Here is a 16,944-nt window from a genome sequence, read left to right on the forward strand (position 1 = left end):
GTCACCTCCATGCAGCAGCGCTGGATGCGACGCTGGATCATCCTGGATTACGCCGGACAAGGAGGGCTTTTTCGGGCTGATTAAAGTGGTGAACCAGGGTATATGTGTGTGTTTTTTATTTCTAATAAAGGATTTTTTCTGGTGTGTGTGTTTATTTACTGTAACTTACAGATTAATCATGGAGGGTGTCTCATAGACGCCTGACATGATTAATCTAGGACTTATTGGCAGCTATGGGCTTCCAATAACTCCTTATTACCCCGATTTGCCAACGCACCAGGGTAAATCGGGAAGAGCCGGGTACAGCCCCAGAATTGTCGCATATAATGTATGCGGCAATTCTGGCCAGCTGCTGACTGATATTGTTAGGGTGGGGGGCTCCCCATAACGTGGGGCTCCCCATCCTGAGAATACCAGCCTTCAGCTGTATGGCTTTATCTGGCTGGTATTAAAATTGGGGGGAACCGCACGCCGTTTTTTTAATTATTTATTTATTTATTTTACTGCACAGTATAGACACGCCCACCGGCTGCTGTGATTGGGTGCAGTGTGACACCTGTCACTCAGCGTGGGGGCGTGTCTCACTGCAACCAATCATAGGCGCCTGTGGGCGTGGAAAGCAGGGAATATGAGATGGCTGTGTACAGAGCACAGCGCGCCGGCCGGTATAAAGGCTCGGTCACGCTGTGCAGGCCGGCCAATCACTGCAATTCCACAACTAACAGGGCTGTGGCATTGCAGTGGTCTGCCAGCCAATCCCTGCATGAGGGCTGGCTCTCAAAAGAGCGCCAACATGCAGGGATGAAGACCACGAGTAAAGCACGAGTATTGCAAAATTACTCGGTACCCCGCCGAGCAGCCCGAGTACAGTGATACTCGTGCGAGTACCGAGTAGTTACAAGCATGCTCGCTCATCACTAATGTCCATGTTTCAGATACACAAACTCACAGCTGGACGACAGATGTCATTTCCATTGTTTTCAACCATTTTGGAGCCTTCTCTACTGCTTGTGAGGTCACCAGTGGAGAAAACTAACAACAGAACCATCTGGCCTCGAAGGTGTTTATTTCATGACAAGAATCTCATAACAAGAAATGTAGCCATGTACATCATTGCAATAGTTCAGAGATTAATCTGGGGAGGGGTAAGTGGAAGTTCTGGATCATTCAGAAATTTGAAATTATTTTTGGAAGGGAAGAACGGGATGAATATTAAAGGAAAGGTTCACGGAGCTTCTATAGTAGAAGATTCCTTTACCAAAAAAATCCCTAAGACAGAAAGTGTCTGCTGCCCAATCAGTTCCTTATACAACTTTGACAAAGTGGGTAAATTTGCGTAAAAATGTATGAGGGGCTGCTGATAAGTCTTTTTCTTTGTGATCTTTTTTGTTTCTATGGTAACAAATGTTACATCACATGAAAACCTTATGTGTCTAATATATGTTTTCAAAATGTTGTGTTTTAGTGTTCTACGCACGCAGGAAAACAAAATGGTGGTGTCTAATGTGATATTCACAGCAACTGAGAGCAGAGGAGGGATAAAATTCTTGTTTCTGTAAGGTCTGGGACGCCAAATTTAAAACGGGCCACTTCAGCATCAGCACCAACGATGAGGAACGTTCTGGACGACCGAGAGTGGTTGTTGTTCCGGAGATCATCAATGCTGTGCACAACCTCATACTGGAGAATTGATGAATTTCAGCTAAAGCAATAGCAGACATCATGGGGATTTCCCGTGAATGTGTGAATGTGTTTGTATCATTATCCATGAACATTTGGACATGAGGAAGCGATCTGCAAAATGGGTCCCCAAATTTTTGACAACAGATCAGAGAAGCATGTGAGTGAAAACTTCCCGGTCCATTGCTCAGCGTTTCTGGATTGATAAGAACTTCCTGGATCAATTGGTCACTAAAGGATGATACCTGGATTTTTTGTATGACCCTGAAAACAAGGAGCAGTGAAAAGCGTGGAGGCACAGTGGTTCTCCTCGTCCAAAGAAGTTCAGGGCTCAAAAATCAGCCAATAAGGTGATGGTAGTGGACTACCTTCAAAAGGGTTCCACCATCAATGCAAGGTATTATATTGAACTTTTTGACTAACTGAAGGCAGCTCTGAAGGCCAAAAGAGGCGGCAAGCTGTCAAAAGGAATCTTGTTCCTGCAAGACAATGCCCCCGCTCACACTGCACAAGCGACCACGGCAAAACTGGCAGAGCTGGGCTTCCAGCTGGTTGACTACCAACCTTATTCAACAGATCTAGCTCCCTCTGACTATCATCTATTTCCAAACCTGAAGAAACATCTCAAGGGTACCAAATTTCACACCATTTCTGATGCCATGGCTGCTACGGATGCCTGGTTAGAGGCACCTCAGAAATCCTTCTTTTTGCTAGGCTTACAGAAGTTGGAATACCAGTGTAATAAGTGTGTTGACATCAGTGGAGAGTATGTGGAATAAATGTAAAGTTTCATCATCCTATCTCGTTTCTTTCTGGGTAAAACCAAAGACTTTTCAGCAGCCGCTTATAATCTTCCATAGTTACTCTTCAGAGCACTGTCAACAGAAGCCAGTCTCGATGTGTCATCTAAGAAGACCTTTGATTTTTCATTGATTGACTATGAGTGTCACAAGCTTGGACCAAGGACAGCCTCAGAGAATGTGATTTACCTACACCTGCTTTCTTACTGGAACTGCTGCTTCTTGTAAAGGAAGCAATTCGGATAATAGCTACATATTAGAGGGATTGTAAATGCAAATCCCAATATGAAAGTAAAGGTGAGCCGTCAATTTAATGTTCAGTCTATGAGAACACAAGCCCCGAGGAAAAACTGTGTGTAAAGATAAGATGAAGGTGCCAGTCAGGACAGAGAATTGAATAATACACTACTAAGATTTATTAATTATTGACAATGCACTAAACAAAGCAAAGAAAGCGGGAAAGCAGGAGGCCTTATAAATAAGGATAGGGAATTGACTATACACATGCAACTGTTTACTGGCAGGATCATGGATCATCTTGAGTGAATATCCAGCTATTAACGGGAACCTGTCATCAATGTGATACCCCCCAACTTAATATATGGCTGTGTAGGTCTTGAAAATATAAGGTGATAGATTTCTGTATTGCCCCTAAGTGCTACTTCTATGATGAACATGTGCAGTCTTTTTTGGTAACCCCCTGCTGTGGCATCTTCCTCTCCTCAATTGACAGCTCCACCATCTGCTGTCGAAGGTGTTTGGTGGCTAATCAAGGAGAAGAAGGTGATATCGGGGCTATAGACAAATCTAACACCAAGCTACTCGAACACCCTCTTAAGAACAAAGATAGGGCCATAGAGTTATCCTTACTTTGTATTTTCAAGACACATTAGAAATGAGCAAATGAGGTCGTCTCTTTCTTTTATAGAGTATAAGCTCTTATGCTTAGTGGGGTCCTCTCTTTCTCACTCTCTAACCTGTAGAGTATAAGCTCTTATGGTCAGCGGCATACTCTCTCTCCCTGTAGAGTATAAGCTCTTATGGTCAGCGGCGTACTCTCTCTCACTGTAGAGTATAAGCTCTTATAGCTAGTGGCATACTCTCTCTCTCCTGTAGAATGTAACCTTTTATGGTCAGTGGCATACTCTCTCTCCCTGGAGAGTATAAGCACTTATGGTCAGCGGCATACTCTCTCTCTCCTGTAGAGTGTAAGCTCTTATGGTCAGTGGGGTCCTCTCTGTCTCCTGCGGAGTGCAAACTCTTATGGTCAGTGGGGTCCTCTCTATCTCCTGTAGAATATAAGCTCTTATGGTTAGCAGCATAATCTCTCTCTTGTGGAGTGTAAGCTCTTATGGTCAGTGACATATTCTCTCTCTCCTGTAGAGTGTAAGCTCTAAAGCCCGCTTTACACGCTGCAATGTATCTTACAATGTGTCGGCGGGGTCACGTCGTAAGTGACGCACATCCGGCACCGTAAGGTACATTGCAGTGTGTAACAGCTACGTGTGATTGCGAGTGAACGGTAAAACGTTCATGGCACACACGTCGTTGATTCCTCATGAATTGAACGTCAGATTGTTCATCGTACCCGGGGTAGCACATATCGCAGTGTGTGACACCTTGGGAACGATGAACAGATCTTACCTGAGTCCTGCGGCTCCCGGTCGGTAATGCGGAAGGAAGGAGGTGGGCGGGACGTTTACGTCCCGCTCAGCTCCGCCCCTCCGCTTCTATTGGCCGGCTGCAGCGTGACGTCGATGTCACGCCGAACGTCCCTCCCACTCCAGGAAGTGGACGTTCGCCGCCCACAGCGAGGTCGTATGGACGGGTAAGTACGTGTGACGGGGGTTAATCGTTTGTGCGGCACATTCAACAAAATTGAACGTGCCGCACATACAATGGGGGCGGTTACGATCGCATACGATATCATATGCAGAATCGTAACATGTAAAGCAGGCTTTATAGTCAGTGGCATATTTTCTCTCTCCTGTTGAGTGTAAGCTTATATGGTCAGCAGGGTCCTGTCTCTTTCCATCCGTCACACATATTTTCTGAGCAATTACAAGTGTGTAAGTACTGAGGTCCTTATGAATTTATAGAGCACAAATTGCCTTTTGGGGAAAATTTGACAAACTGGACAAATTTGAATTTCAGAAGATCTACTCATTTCTAATGCGTCTTGAAAATATAAGGTAAGGATAACTGTATGGCACTGTATTTGTTTGTATCTTTTCTAATACATAACTCTTTAGATCTTATAAATCAAGGGTCCAATACACACTACAAAGTTCAATGTGTTTATATATATTGATACAAAAAATGTGTACCAAAAATGCTGAACAAAAAAATGCAAACAAACTCAAAGTTCTATAGTGTTTTTGTATGATTAACCTATTTGGTATATACAGTCAAAAGTAAAAGTGTTGGCACCCTTAAAAGTGTTCCAGAAAATGAAAAAGGTAATTCTCCCAGAAAATTGTTGCACTTACATGTTTTGCTATACAAATGTTTACTTTTTTTATGTGTATTGGCACAACACAAAAAAATAAAAAAACAGAGAAGAAAAAGGCAAATTGGAAATAATTTCACACAAAACCCTAAAAATGGTCTGGACAAAATTGTTTGCACCTTTCCAAAATTGGAGATAAAACACTTTGTTTCAAACATGTGATGGTCATTCAAACTCACAAGTGGCAAATAAAAGTGTGGGCAATATGAAAATCACACCTGAAATTAGACAAGGAGAGAAGTTGGCTCAATCTTTGCATTGTGTGTCTGTGTGTGCCACACTAAGTATGGGGAACAGAAAGATGATTAGATAACTGTCTGAGGCCTGGAGAACAAGTTTACAAGTCCATCTCCAGAGGTCTTGATGTTCCTTTGTCCACCGTGCGCAACATAATCATGAACTTTACAACTCATTGCAATGTAGTTAATCTCCCTGAACGTGGACAGCAGAGAAACATTGATGAAAGGTTGCAATATAGGATAGTCTAGATGGCAGATAAGCAGCCCCAATCAAATTTCAAAGAAATTCAAGCTGTCCTGAAGGCTCAGGGTGTATCAGTCGATCTGTTGACATTTGAATTAAATGAAATGCTATGGCATGAGATCCAAGAGAAACCCACTGCTGCCACAGAGACGTAAAAAAGCGAGACTGCTGTTTGCCAAAATGTATATGAGGAAGTCAAAATCCTTCTGGGAAAGCGTCTTGTGGACAGATGAGACCAAGACAGAGCTTTTTGGTAAAGCACATCCGACTGTTTACCAAAATTGAAATGAGGCTTACAAAGAAAATAACACAGTACCTAAAGTCAGATATCGTGGCAGCTTAAAGATGTTTTGGGGCTGCTCTGCTGCCTCTGGCTCTAGGTGCCTTGATGGTGTGGAAGGCATCATGAAATCTGTAGATTACCAAAACATTTTGAGTTACACTGTAGTAGCCATTGTCAAAAAGCTGGGTTTGCATCTTAGGTCTTGGGTCTTCCAGCAGGACAATGACCCCAAACATATTTCAAGAAGCCCCCAGAAATGGATGAAAACAAATTGCTGTAGAGATGTGAAGTGGCAGCCATGACTCCGGATGTAAATCCCATTGAACACCTGTGGTGAGATCTTAAAATTGCTATTGGAAGAAGAGGCCTTCAAATAGGAGAGACCTGGAGCAATTTGTAAAAGAAGAGTCAAAAATTCCAGTTGAGAGGAGAAAGAAGCTTGTGGATGGTTGTAGGAAGCCATTGATTGCAGTTATTTATTTTAGAGGGTTTGCAACCAAAATATTAAGTTGAGGGTGCCAACTTTGCTTGTTGCATTTTTGGTGTTTTGTGTGAAGTTATGTCCAGTTTGCCTTATTTTTCTTTTTGTGTTGTTCCAATACACACAAATGAAATAAACATGTGTATAACAAAACATGTAATTGCAATATTTTTCTGGGAGAAATACTTGATTTTTTGGATCACTTTAAAGGGTGCCAACACTTTCTGATATAACTGTATAAATGCTCTAGATGAAAATTGGGCAGCATGATGGCTCAGTGGTCCACATTGTATCACTGCAGCACAGGGGTTCAGGGTTCAAATCCCACTGAAAACACATCTGCAGGGTTTTTGCATGAGGTTTCATCCCAAACTCTAAAGACATGCCGCTAGAGAATTTAGATTAAAAGCCCTGTAAATAAATAAAGATTTTCAGCTAATTTTTTTGATTACTTACCTGAGTAGCAGCAGGTTGACCAATCACTACCCTTCCTGGGCATTCATCGCTATGGTGGGACACTGTGACATTTGAGGCCCATTGATCTTGGAAGCCATTTGGAGTGTAGACACCACAATCTTTAATACTTGTCATCTTTTCAAAATCCTCACAGACGCCATCGCCATCATGGAAATAACATCTACTGGGTTCATCTGTATGACAAAGAAATATACAAGTAATGTAGATTTTAGAATGAATTACATTATCTTTACGAGGACCTGCCTGATCACCAGAGGTTGGGCAGCTAAAAGCTGCGGAGAGTGCAGATGAATGAGAGAACAAATCACGTCTGTAATATTGAGCCCCCAATGTGAGGCCTCGTTTACGCTAATGTTTTGCACGGCCCATGGTGAAGGTGCATATGTGTGTACATGTATCCTTGTGTGTTTGTTACGTGTGCTGTCCCTGTGCTATACGTGTGACATCTAGATAGCACAAAGACAGCAGGAGCTGGTATACTTACTTGTCTCCAGTGCTGCGGTCTCTATTTCTGCTGTTGCTTCCAGGTCTACAGTGAATATTCATGAGCATAATGAGTGAGCCTGGAAGCAACTGCAGAGACAGAAACAGTATAAAAATTTGGTATTTTTATGTCACCTATGTTTTCTCTAGTACATGCAACACAAATCACATCAGTGTTTGGTCTGTGTGACACTCGTGCCGCCGGCAGAAAATGGACATGTCACCGTGTGGAGAACACGGACACGTGCGTGCTCCACATGAACACATGGTCCATGTCAAAACACGGACATGTGCTCAAATCCATTGAGTTTCATGGGTCTACATGTGTCTGTGTCTTCGGTACGTGTGATAATGGATGTCACATGTACCGGAGTGATGTGTGAAGAAGGCCTTAGAGCTATTTTTAGAAACTCTCCACTTTGAATAATAAGACCCTCCATTAGAAGTACAAAACACAAGTGTGCAGATCAATTTGAATGTTAACATTTTCAACATAACTCTAAAGGCCGCTTTACATGCAACAACATGTAACAAGATGTCGTTGGGGTCACGGAATTCGTGACGCACATCCGGCCTCGTTAGCGACGTCGTTGCGTGTGAAACGCACGAACGACCGTTAACGATCAAAATTACTTACCTTATCGTTGATCGTTGACGCGTCGTTCTATTCCCAATTATCGTTGCTGTTGCAGGACGCAGGTTGTTCGTCGTTCCTGTGGCAGCACACATCGCTACGTGTGACACCGCAGGAACGAGGATCATCACCGTACCTGCGGCCGCTGGTAATGAGGAAGGAAGGAGGTGGGCGGGATGTTCGGCCCGCTCATCTCCGCCCCTCCGCTTCTATTAAGCGGCTGCTTAGTGACGTTGCTGTGACGCCGCACAAAGCGCCCCCTTAGAAAGGAGGCGGTTCGCCGGCCACAGCGACATCGCTAGGCAGGTAAGTATGTGTGACCATTCTTACTGATGTTGTGCGCCACGGACAGCGATTTTCCCATGACGCACAACCAACAGGGGCGAGTGCTTTCACCAGCGACATTACTAGCGATGTCACGGTGTGTAAAGTGGCCTTAAGGCTATGTGCGCACATTGCAGATTTGGTGCAGAAATTTTCTGCACCAAATCTGAACTTTCTGGCAGAGAAACGCACCAAAAAACACATACTTTTTTGTTGTGATTTTGTGCTACATGTTTTTCTTAATGAAGTCAATGGGTGGAAGGGTTAAAAACCGCAGGCAAATATGCACCAACAATTGACATGCCAACAAATATTTTCTGCAGCAAACCGGCAAGGAAAAAATAAGCAACATATGCACATCAATTCAGAAATCTCATTGATTTTGATGGCATAGCTGGTATAAACATACATACAGATTTGAGCCAAAATCTGCATAAAAAACACATAAAAACAAGTGTCAATCTTTCAAGTATAGTTTTTCTCTGTAAGATCCACTCCTGGTTTTGGCATACATACAGCGATGCAAAATACTGAAGTGCAAATAAGCCCTTAGGCCACCTTTACATGTCAGTGATTCCGGTACGTATGTTGCAGTTTTTATATGTACCAGAATCACGGACATACGCAAACCCATTATAATCAATGAGTCTGTGCACACATCAGTGATGTCTCACTGACTGCTTTTCCCACTGACTGCATTTCCGTGCAGCACACATGGGTGTTTGTATGTTCTGCCCGGTCCATTTTTCTCCCGCATCACTGATGTCACACGGAACACACAGTGATATGATCCATGCAATATGTACCAGAAAAAACATGTATATTTAAAAAAAAAAATAAAAAAAATAAAAGCTTTTTAAACTCACCTGTCTCCAGTGACGTTGTCTTCAGCTGCTGCTGTCTCCTGCTTCCAGGCTGGCTAATTATGCTCAGGCATATTCACTGCACAGCTGACCCAGAAGTAGCAGCAGCGGTGAGACAGCGGCGGCCGGACACAGCATTGCGGAGACTTCAGAACCACAGACAGCAGGATTGTGGATAGGTGAGTATAAAGGCCACTTTACACGCAACGACATCGCTAACGAGATGTCGTTGGGGTCACGAAATTCGTGACGCACATCCGGCCTCGTTAGCGACGTCGTTGCGTGTGAAACACAGGAACGACCGTTAACGATCAAAAATACTCACCATATCGTTGATCGTTGACACGTCGTTCTAATCTGAAATATTGTTGCTGCTGCAGGTACGATGTTGTTCGTTGTTCCTGCGGCAGCACACATCGCTATGTGTGACACCGCAGGAACGACGAACATCTCCTTACCTGCAGCCGCCGGCAATTAGGAAGGAAGGAAGGAGGGTGGGATGTTACGGCCGCTCATCTCCGCCCCTCAGCTTCTATTGGGCGGAGATGACGCCGCTGTGACGCCGCACAGACCGCCCCCTTAGAAAGGAGGTGGTTTACCGGCAACAGCGATGTCGCTCTGCAGGTAAGTATGTGTGACGGCTGTTAGCGATGTTGTGCGTCACGGGCAGAGATTTGCCCGTGACGCACAACCGACGGGGGCGGGTGCTTTCACCAGTGACATCGCTAGCGATGTCGCTGTGTGTAAAGTGCCCTCAAGTGTCTATTCTTACGTACACTTGTGCCAAAATCACGGCACACGGAGGGCCATACGCTCCTTTAACATGTCAGTGGTTCATGTGATTGCTAATCTTTGACGAATGTGCTTTTATTCTGTGGTTTCGCAAATGGTAAGAAGGTAGGACTAGTCTGGTGGGATGTCTCTTCCCCTGGACTAGTCCTGCCTTGGATTTTCTAATTAAGTATCCCCAGGTTTGATTGACATTCTGCATAATAGTAAACATATATTGTATCAAGGCTGTCAATCATGTCCATAGAAGCGTGAATAGATTATCCAAGAAGAGAGTAGTCCAGAGGACAAGTCCTACCTCATTACCATATTCAAAGCTGCAGTATATACTGTAAGTATATCCTTGAAAGACTGCAGCATTAGTAATCCATATCAAATGCCTTATCAGATTAAATACATCTGCAGGCATACCTCTAAAATAGCACTTGGGGACAGTCTGGAGACCTTATGGGTTTATTTTACCGCTTCTTGCCATCCAGCTAGGAGCTACATTATGTTTTCATGCCAGACATGAATTCCTTATATTAAAGAAGAATTCAAGAATGTTCATCTTTTACTCAATTTAAAAAAATGTATATAATGAAAATAGCAATATATATTTATTGGCAAGTGATTTATTGATGATTAATTCATCATACCTGTGACTCGGGCTTTCCGAATCATAGAGGTGCTTATGTGTTGCCTGGGAATTAGTCTTTTTATGCACTCTCAAATTTAAGAAATCTTGTCCCATTTTCAAACACCTTGTATAAATCCCTGAGCGCCCCTGATTCAGCAGCTCTTTTCGTTTTGCCCTGTACTACTCCATTGTAGAGATATTCACATTTGTTTCTCCTGAAGCACACTATGTGAAATCTCTGGTTTGTGGTCCACCTGGGTTTTTCTTCAGGTCTTTTCTGGTGGGTATGCATTTACATCCATACCTCATTCCTAGGTGCTGTCAGTCACGGCTCAGCAGCTGATCTAGCAATCTATCGTGTATCAGAGCCAGGAGCATAGTGATCGTGTGTACAGGGATCATGACTGTTACCAGGCCAGGGGGTAAAGGGGGAATGTTGAGCTGATCACCTGTTTCAGCTGCATGTGCATCCGAGGGTATGCATCCTGCTGAAATGCATTACTGCACAGTGTCCCATTGGGTCCCTGCACTGCCGATTAAGGATATGAATATTCACTGTTCCCCACACCCATAATCCTGTCCACCTCTTTGCACTGAAGTCAGTGCTAAAATGTAGACTGGAATATGCGCCTTGGGAGCAGTGAATATTCATGTTCTTTAATAGCAGCACAGTTGAACACCCAGCAGCCAGCTTCCTGCAGCGGCGGGTGGTCACGTGTGCTGTTATTAAACAATATGGATATTCACTGCTCCACACTCCCACCCACCTCTCAGCACCTGCTTCAGTGCTCAAACTTTGCCACAGAACCCATCTGTCATGGTTCTTATCTGTTGTGCTCTGCTTTCAGCAGAGCCGATGTTCTGCTTTGTATTTTCCACTGGTGGATGGGTGGTTCCCACCCTCGGTTCCTGCGCTGGTGTTGGCAGGGGCCTCTCTCCAGGCGCCTTGTTCCAGGTGATTGCTCTACTTCATTAGGAAGCAACCTCACCCGGAATGCCACTAGTAAAAGTTCCTGCCTGCAGTAAGTGGTCTGGATTCCGTATGTGCTTTGATCTTGTCCTCCTACCCCGGACCTCTTGGTACACCTCTGCTCCCGTGTCCATGACTATGACATTGTTCATTGGCTCCTGATCTTCGGCTTGTACCCTGACCTCGGCTTCGCTTCTCCCCAGTGGACCTTACATGACTTCCTGGCTTCTGACCTACGGCTTGTCCCCCGACCTCGCCTTCGCTTTCTCCTAGTGTACCTTACGTGACTTCCTTGCTTCTGACCTTCGGCTTGTGCTCTGACTTCGGTTCTACTTCATTCCTGTGTTCCATATATGACCCTCTGGCTCCTGACCTCTGCTTTTTTGACTTCCCTGTCACTAGTTGCATCTGGTGACACTTGTGGTAGTTCGTCACACCATAAGACATCAGACTTTAGTTACACCACTGCTCAGAGCTATAATTGGCACTATTTGGCAGGGAAGAGTGAAAGCATATTTCCCCAAAGAAGACTCTGAAGGAACAAAGCAAAGACTTCACAAACTGCGCTCCAAAAGAAACAATTGCGAATATCTCTGCAATAGAGCGACGCAAAGCAAAACGTGGAAAAAAATGAGGAATCAGGGGAACGTAGGGATTTTAACAAGCTATTTAGCTTAATTATTTTAATCAAGTCCTCTTTAACACTCACATCCACGCAGAGAACCTGACAAGGTTCAAGCCAAAAATATCAGAACTCCTGGCATAAAGAAGAAAACCTTAGTGTAAATAGAGCCAAATAGTCAACTGTTTGGATTAACCTCATATAAATAACTAATTAATTACTCCTTTGATTATTTTTTGCTACTAATAATAAATATGATTAACTTTGCCTAAGATTAAGATCTATTTTCCTTTACCTGTTACATAATAACAGCAAAACGTCAGTAAAAATAATTAACATTAGATATAAACTATAATAGCCAATATACAACAAAATAAAAAGTATAGTATAGCGCTTATCTAGAAAACATCCATTCATTTATATATATATTTTTCAAACTAACAAAATGGTTCAGTCTAAACTACAGTTTGATCTCTACAGAGGCTAATTTGTTCCTAATTTTGTCTAAGACCCCAATAAACATGCCTGCCAAGGTTTGTAAAGTGTTAGGGAGGATAACTACAGACAGAGATCATCCAAGTACTTGGCTTACCGCACTATGTTTTTGGGTTTCCTCTTTAGGAATAGATTAGTGTACTTAATATTCCTAGAACAGGATGCTTCAGGACAGCTCATGCAAAGAACAAAAAGGAATAGCAAAAATGTATATGTAGTCAGCTCTCACAAAAAAGGCTATATAATGGATAATATACCTAATACTATGATGACTAGTTCAGAACCGGTCCAGTCACCAGATTTGGCAACTATGCCACCACCACTGAGCTCTTATATACAGCATTCTAACATACTGTATATAAGAACCCAAACCGCTCTGCAGAACGTAAAAAACACCTTTCTTATACTCACCTTGGGGACGTTCCAGTCCGATGGGTGTTGATGGTCTCCGATCCGGCGCCTGTTCTTTGCCATCCTCCTTTTTCTGAGGCCCCTGTGCATGACGCTTCCTATGTCATTCAATCTGGCCGGCATTGCTGTTCTGTGCAGGTGCACTTCTCTTGCCTTGCTCAGGGATGATCAAAGTATTGGAGTGTGCATGCGCGTGTGGTCTTTAACTTTTCTTTGCGCCTGCAAATTACAGTACTTTGATCTCAGGGCAGATCAAAGTGCGCCTGTGTCAGCCTGCGTAGATGACGTAGATGTGTCATCTGCACTGGACTGGGTATAAGGAGGATGGCGATAGCAGCAGAGATGAGGCGCCAGACTGGAGAGCAGCAACACCCATTGGACCGGACCGCCCCTTAGGTGAGTATTATAAAATTTCATAATGAAATCCACCAATATTAATATTGGTGGATTTCCGGCTGAAGAAGTGAGATGACACTTCGAAATGCGTTGAATAAAACCACTTAAATTCAGTTTTTCTGGATTTATGTCAAATCTTCAGGAGCGCAGTAACAGTTCCTCATCAACTTTGTTCTTCATCTGCTTTGGCTTTGTTAGTGCTTTTTTCCCTCAGCTTTTATTTAAGGGGGCTTTACACGCAATGACATCGCTAACGTGATGTCGTTGGGTTCACGAAATTCGTGACGCACATCCGGCCTCGCTAGCAACGTTGTTGCGTGTGAAACGCACGAACGACTGCTAACGATAAAAATACTCACCCAATCGTTGATTGTTGACACGTCGTTCTAATCCCAAATAACGTTGCCTTTGCAGGACGCAGGTTGTTTGTCGTTTCTGAGGCAGCACACATCACTAGGTGTGACACCCCAGGAATGACGAACAACACCGTACCTGCGTCCTCCGGCAAAGAAGTGGGCATCACTTTCTTTCGGCTGCTCTCCGCCCCTATTGGATGGCTGCCGTGTAACGTTACTTTGACTCTGCACGAACCGCCCCCTTAGAAAGGAGGTAAGTCCGTGTGACGGGGACTAACAATATTGCACGCCACGGGCAGTGATTTGCCCGTGACGCACAAATGACGGGGGCGGGTGCGATCGACAGCGACATCGCTAGCGATGTGGCTGCGTGTAAAGTGCCCTTTAGTCTAAAGGTATGACAACATTTAAATTATGGAAATACCATTTCAAAATTGTCTTAAGTTGCTATAAAAAACTACAAGTTGACGCAAAAGTCAAATCCATGTGGGGGCATTAAGATCACAAAATGGCCTACACTTTGTCTAGCTAGTTTAGCCTAAAACCAGTTTTCCGCAATGTGTACTCCAGCCCAGATGCCAACATATCTAAAGGCCAACATCTGTATTTTTTGATTTTTAAGAAATGTTTTAAAAATTCAGTTTTTAACAACCCTTTAAATTAGAACATACATTCAGCCTCAAGTAATGAGTATAGGTTGAAGAATGTATCATAACCACAGAAGGTTCGAAAGAATGAACAAGCAACAGAAACCAGATATTGAGGATATCAACCAAGGTGAAGTGGGCATAATTCCATACAGAACACAAGACCTACATATGTGAGCCAGATATCACTCACAACTGATTGCCCCGGCATTGTGATGAAAACCAGTTCCTGTTATCTCTTATTAAATATGGACGTAACCAGAAGATATCAGTTGCAGTTTCAAAGTACCGTAAAGGCAGAGAAAAATACATTGTTGTTGGGCAGCGATTTTCATGCCGCCTGACTATCCATCCGCTAAACAAGAAAGGACAAATATGCGCAAACATTTTTTTAGGTATTTGAATTCTTAGAGCATACCTAACCCCAAAGAATAACACTTACATGTATCCAGATGGCAATTTGTGATATTGTTTTCATGCTAAGTTTTTGGCAGAATTATTTGGACAAGTTCTCAGCAAAGTCTTTATCTTTATTCAAAAAATGTTCTCTAGAGAATTACAGAATCCGAAATGTACCCCAGAGGAACTTTCTTCCAAAAGGGTCTTCTTAATCTGTTTCATCTCTACTGGTGCATACTTTACATTCCTACACAGCCCACCGGCATCATTTTCCCTCTCATGTACACAAACAACCATCTACGACGGACTCTTTATTATATTACTGGCAAGTTTTCTGAAACTCAATATTACATATCCTTTGTAGACTTGTGTTTACACAAGTTCTCGCTAGAATCCCACGATAAAGATGTGATACACGAATGTTACATTCTGTGTTTCATTTTTCTATTATGTTTAAAAAAATATATATTTTTTTACAGGTTTAAGTGTTGATGAATCTTTCTAATATAAACAAGTATATTGAGAGAAACGCGAGAAAAGAGCAGTTCAAAATGGTCTTCTAGAGCATGACTTGTCCAAGCCATAATTCTTAGCTGGATCTAAGTGGCTCCAAGGTTCTTTCCCTTCAACTACAATACAGCGATATGTATTTCTCTGCGGGGACCTTAGGTTGCATCTGTATAGTAGCTGCCTACCACTGGGGAAATCGTGGGAATAACCAAAAAGGATACCAGAAAAGCAATAAATGGGACTCAATGGAAATAGATTTATAGTGAGGGATCGTTGAGTAAAGGGTGCTTTACACATTGCGACATCGCTAGCAATCACGTTAGCAAGTGACACGCCAGATCGCAGATAAGATTTGCCGAGATCGCACATAGGTCATTTTTTTTTTTTAGCGCCGGACACATGTGCGATCTCGGCAAATCGAATGTGTGATCTGGCGTGTTACATCGCTAACGAGATCGCTAGCGTGTAAAGCACTCTTAAGAGCTTCGATCAGGCATTATAAGAGAAAAGATTTTTATGATACAGCTCAACCATGCTTGATGCATATTTGCCATCCATTCTGTAGGTGATTCACACTCCGGTGCACAGATCATGCTCATCAGACTATATGCTGCATTTCGAAAAGTCATAGCAATTAACAGACTAGTCAGAAGTCCAGAGTAATTATCATTTAACACGAGAACTACTGGACTCGTGACACCTATATAGAAATACATGGTGCAAAGTAGTCAAAATGACTACCTCAGTAGTTCTAGTGTTAAAGGGAACCAATCACCAGGATTTTCGTATATAACCTAAAGCCAGTGCTATACTGGCACTATCAGGCTGATTCTATACATATCTGTAGTGGTCAGCTCGGATGTTTAGGTTTTGAAATCCAAGAAAGTGAAGTTTATAAAATGAGCAGCTTCTTGAGTGACAGTTGCACTGGAGCAGATAATATATTCATAGTTATCCCCTCCCCCTGTTAGAATTAGCATAAGCATTATACAAACAACTCACTTTGTTTAGCAGGACCTGTGGTGAGGTCATACCCATGTGACCTTGTATCCAGCTTTGGAGGCTGAGGCTCCGCCCCTTCTGGTCACATGGGTATGACCTCCCACAGGTCCTGCTAAACAAAGTGAGTCATTTGTATAATGCTTATGCTAATTCTAACAGAGGGAGGGGATAACTAGATGATAGCTCCAGGAGGCCTGCTGATCCAGCTGTGTGTGGTGATTTCCAGGGTACCACACCACCCATAGGCTCAGGGACACAGCCTCATATATAGGACCCGGGAGAGGGCACCAAGAAGTAACCTACCCCACAAGGGACCACGAGGCCTGTCATACTGGGCCCGGAAAGACAAAGGAGCGGAGCGCCGCAGGTTACCAACAGCTGCAGGCAAGGGGACCATCAGCTCTGCATGTGCCCGGAGAGCTCAACAGGGTCTCAAGTCAGCATCGGGACAAAGGAAAGTCGGTTGACCAGCCGTACCAAACTGCACTTGCAATATCCAGTGAGTAAATACCGGTTAATCTGCAAGAACTGTGTCGTGTCTATTACTGGCGCACCACAAGGCGCAGCACACCTACAAGGGACTTAAGCCCCTTGTTACGAACCGGCGTCTCCATAGCCGCAAGCAGCCTGCTGCGGTTCCTGTTGCGCCCAGGTGCCGATTTACCCCAGCCAGAGTCTAAGCCCGGTGTTTTGCCTAGTGAGCATGCTCAG

General features: G+C 43.5%; 1 protein-coding gene across 2 annotated transcripts in view; it reads right to left on the reverse strand.

The window, feature by feature from the left end:
* The window catches only part of PAPPA (pappalysin 1), a 554,424-nt gene that overhangs the window by 182,345 nt on the left and 355,135 nt on the right, over positions 1–16,944 (reverse strand). For both annotated transcript variants that reach the window (XM_075324089.1, XM_075324088.1), the window contains exon 10: positions 6,693–6,886. In XM_075324089.1, the coding sequence (XP_075180204.1) occupies positions 6,693–6,886 (194 nt within the window). The remainder of the gene's footprint in view (positions 1–6,692; positions 6,887–16,944) is intronic.

The sequence above is a fragment of the Anomaloglossus baeobatrachus genome, chromosome 9, assembly GCF_048569485.1.
Source record: "Anomaloglossus baeobatrachus isolate aAnoBae1 chromosome 9, aAnoBae1.hap1, whole genome shotgun sequence".
In the NCBI taxonomy this organism is placed as follows: Eukaryota; Metazoa; Chordata; class Amphibia; order Anura; family Aromobatidae; genus Anomaloglossus; species Anomaloglossus baeobatrachus.